Source organism: Cynara cardunculus, unplaced genomic scaffold (assembly GCF_001531365.2).
Source record: "Cynara cardunculus var. scolymus isolate 2C unplaced genomic scaffold, CcrdV1 Un_Scaffold_2310, whole genome shotgun sequence".
NCBI lineage: Eukaryota > Viridiplantae > Streptophyta > Magnoliopsida > Asterales > Asteraceae > Cynara > Cynara cardunculus.
This window is the reverse complement of record NW_020201046.1, coordinates 6,885-10,208: the sequence shown is the minus strand read 5'-3', so window position 1 is coordinate 10,208 and position 3,324 is coordinate 6,885. Positions and strand designations below refer to the sequence as shown.

Below are 3,324 nucleotides of genomic sequence, written 5' to 3'. Positions count from 1 at the left end.
TTTATTGATTAAATTTAATTATAAAAAATGAAATTTTCCTATTGGTCGAAATTAGTTTATACGATTTCTTAGAAATGCACGGTTTTCATTTGTACATCTCTCTCTCTCTCTCTCTCTCTCTCTCTCTATATATATATATATATATATATATATATATATATATGTTACTTGCACTCCAGCAATGGAAACAATCAAGGACTGAACTTGGGCGAAGTTCAAAGATTAGGTATCCAAGTGCCAAATCCCTAACTCTTGGAAATATGAGTATATAAAGGTCCTTTGGGAGTAGTAAGGATTCAAATTTGTGGAGCACTTAACTAGATCACATTCCAATTAAGCTCAAACAGCTTCAAAGTGAAAATGGGGTGGTTTGAGCATAACAAGCCATTAATGGTCATGTTGGTGCTTCAATTTACATATGGAGCAGTCTCCATTTCAACTAGAGCTTCTCTTTTGGAAGGAATGAACCCTAGAGTTTTTGTTGTCTACAGACAAGCAATTGCCACCTTAGCCATTGCTCCTATCTCTTACTTTTCAAGGTATGCATCGCAAACTTGTTACTGAATTCCAATATATATAACGTCTGATTCCGATATTTCTTTCATGTGTCGTAGAAGAAAAACAACGAAATGTTGTATCGGATGGAAGAGCTTTTCATTGATCTTTATTGCAGCTTTGATAGGGTAAATTACTCTCTTTAACATGATTTGTCTGTCCATGCATAAAGATCACAAAGTTGATTGGTTGTATATACATACAGCACTTCCTAGTTATGTCTTAATACAAAATTAATACTATTTGCTTATTTGCAGAATAACAAGTAGCCAAATGCTTTTCTTAGAAGGCTTATACTTGGCCTCAGCATCAGCAGGAAGTTCCATGTTCAATCTTGTCCCTGCAATCACCTTTTTTGTAGCATCCATTGTTGGGTACTAAGCTTCCCACTTCAGTTTCCTCCAATAAAAATGCATACAGCATCATCATCTTTTTTGAGTTCTTTTTTCTTCAGATATGAACCAGTAAATATCCGAAGCTTGAGAACGATCGCAAAGATATTAGGGACGGTTTTGTGTGTCACGAGTGCTGCTGCAATGGCACTCATCAAAGGCCCCAAGCTTCTAAATTCACAGTTGCCTTTATCAAACTCTTTATTACTAAATTCTAGTAGTGGAAGTGATAATCTTTGGCTTCTGGGTTGTTTGTGTCTCTTTGGTAGCAGTTGTTGCTGGTCATTCTATCTAATTATTCAGGTTCATCAGCTAAACACAAAACATCAAATCTTTGTATGTGTATGTATATATATATATACAAGGTTGAGTTCGTGTGAGACCAGCATGTTTTCGTGAGACCCATAAGACCATATTTTTATACTTGAAACTTCACAACAAAATATTGTGAATTTAAAAGAAATATGAACATTCACATGAAAAACACTGTGAATGTTACTTTCACATTATTTTACTGTAAAGTTTCAAGTATAAAAAGTGGTCTCACATGATAATAAGTATATATATATAAAGAGAGAGAGGGAGAGAGAGGAACCTCTCTTTTAGCTTTTAGATAGAATTAAAAGGGGTTTCACATATCCTAACATGTTAAAACACACACACATATACAGGTACCGGTGAATAAAAACCATCCTGACCACCTATCATTATCTGCTTGGATGTGCTTTACTGCAACGGTGCAATCCGCGACAGTTACATGGTTTACAGATCCAAATTTGGAAGTTTGGAAGATTAACTCGTATTTGCAACTTGGGTCTTGCTTATTTGCGGTAATCACATTCGTTTTAGATGATCAAATTGAAATGAATGTCTTTGTTCGTGTTTGAAATTAAACTTATTTTCGACATTTTTGTGTTCAGGGTATTGTTGGTTCTGGAATTTCGTTATTTGTGCAATCATGGGTGATAGAAAGGAGGGGTCCTGTGTTTTCAGCAATGTTCAACCCTTTAAACACTGTCATTGTCACCATTATGGCTTGTATATTTCTACAAGAAAGAATATACTTGGGAAGGCAAGTTATTTCTAATTTTATATATATATTAGTTAGATTGCACAGTTTCTTCTTAATATATGTTAGAACTTCCCTTCTCTTCTTGAAGTGCTTTTTTAAAAAGTAATCTAATAAGATTCTATATATTCTCACAATATATATATATATATATATATATATATAGATAGAGAGAGAGAGAGAGATAGAAAAGCATGCTTTTGAGACATGTTGCAAACTACAAAGCCATGAAGGCAAGTTTGGGACATTTTTTTTTTAGCATCGTAATGGTTTTTTTGTACTTTTTCTACTAATGAATTGAGAAAAGGTTTGATAATCTAAATTAGGGACGGATCCACTTGTTAGGAAATGATGGCACATGATAACATTAATATATTTCGTTTTATTGTAAAAAACATTATGACATTAAAAGGTCTTATCATTTTGATTTATTTATGCTACCACGGAGCATCGTGGTCTCCCTTAAAATTACGAGATGTAGCAACATATCGAAGCTTAAAATTTAGTTTTAAGGTTCATAAGAATGGAACACAAAACCCAAATTGTAGACCGTTGGAATTGAAACTGATATTTTTAGTGTTTTGCATCGCAATTCACAACTATAAGAAAATTGTATAATATGATCTTTCAAAGAACAATTGTATAATATGATTTTATTTTATTTTATTCTATTATATTCTGTATATGTTAATTACTTTGTGATATCATTGGGAAAAAGATTGAATCTACCTCTGACCTAAGCTGCTTCAATTCAATTTTTTTAATTTCAGCGTGATAGGTGCAGTTGGCATCGTGATCGGGTTGTATGTGGTGCTATGGGGTAAAGCCAAAGATCTCGAAGAACAACAGAAGAAAATGATGATTTCAGAAACTGATGAGATCAAAATAAAGATCAAGACCGTTGGAGTTTTGGTTGATGAATCCAAACCCCTTTTGCATCCCTAATTATAATCAACCAAACCAATAAATTTTGGTTTGCAATAGATCAAAAACAAAACATGTTTTTGTTATAATAGTTTTTAAGATGTATTATTTGGAATAGTATCTATACTATATTATAAAACATTTGACAAAAACTTTTAAGAACTATTTTTTAGGTATGAATTATTGTTTATTGATGCATATTACTTAAAATTTAAGATTACAAATAAATTATGTGTATATACAACTTATTAAAGCTTCTTGTTTGAATTTGTGTAACTAACTGCGGATAAACATAATCAAATAGAAAATAAACATCTTATTTTAAAATATAAAAAATCTAAAATATAATTAGGATAATTATAAGTTCTAACAAAATAATTAATT

The 3,324-nt window shown here is 31.8% G+C and overlaps 1 protein-coding gene across 1 annotated transcript; it reads left to right on the top strand.

Moving 5' to 3' along the window:
• The first annotated feature begins 351 nt into the window (after nucleotides 1-351).
• Nucleotides 352-3,084, top strand: LOC112502990 (WAT1-related protein At4g30420-like). Its single transcript, XM_025107031.1, has 7 exons — nucleotides 352-539; nucleotides 615-683; nucleotides 813-929; nucleotides 1,010-1,250; nucleotides 1,619-1,777; nucleotides 1,868-2,019; nucleotides 2,787-3,084. The coding sequence occupies exons 1-7, from the start codon at nucleotides 361-363 to the stop codon at nucleotides 2,959-2,961; spliced, it is 1,092 nt and encodes a 363-aa protein (XP_024962799.1). The 5' UTR covers nucleotides 352-360; the 3' UTR covers nucleotides 2,962-3,084.
• The last annotated feature ends 240 nt before the right edge of the window (nucleotides 3,085-3,324 follow it).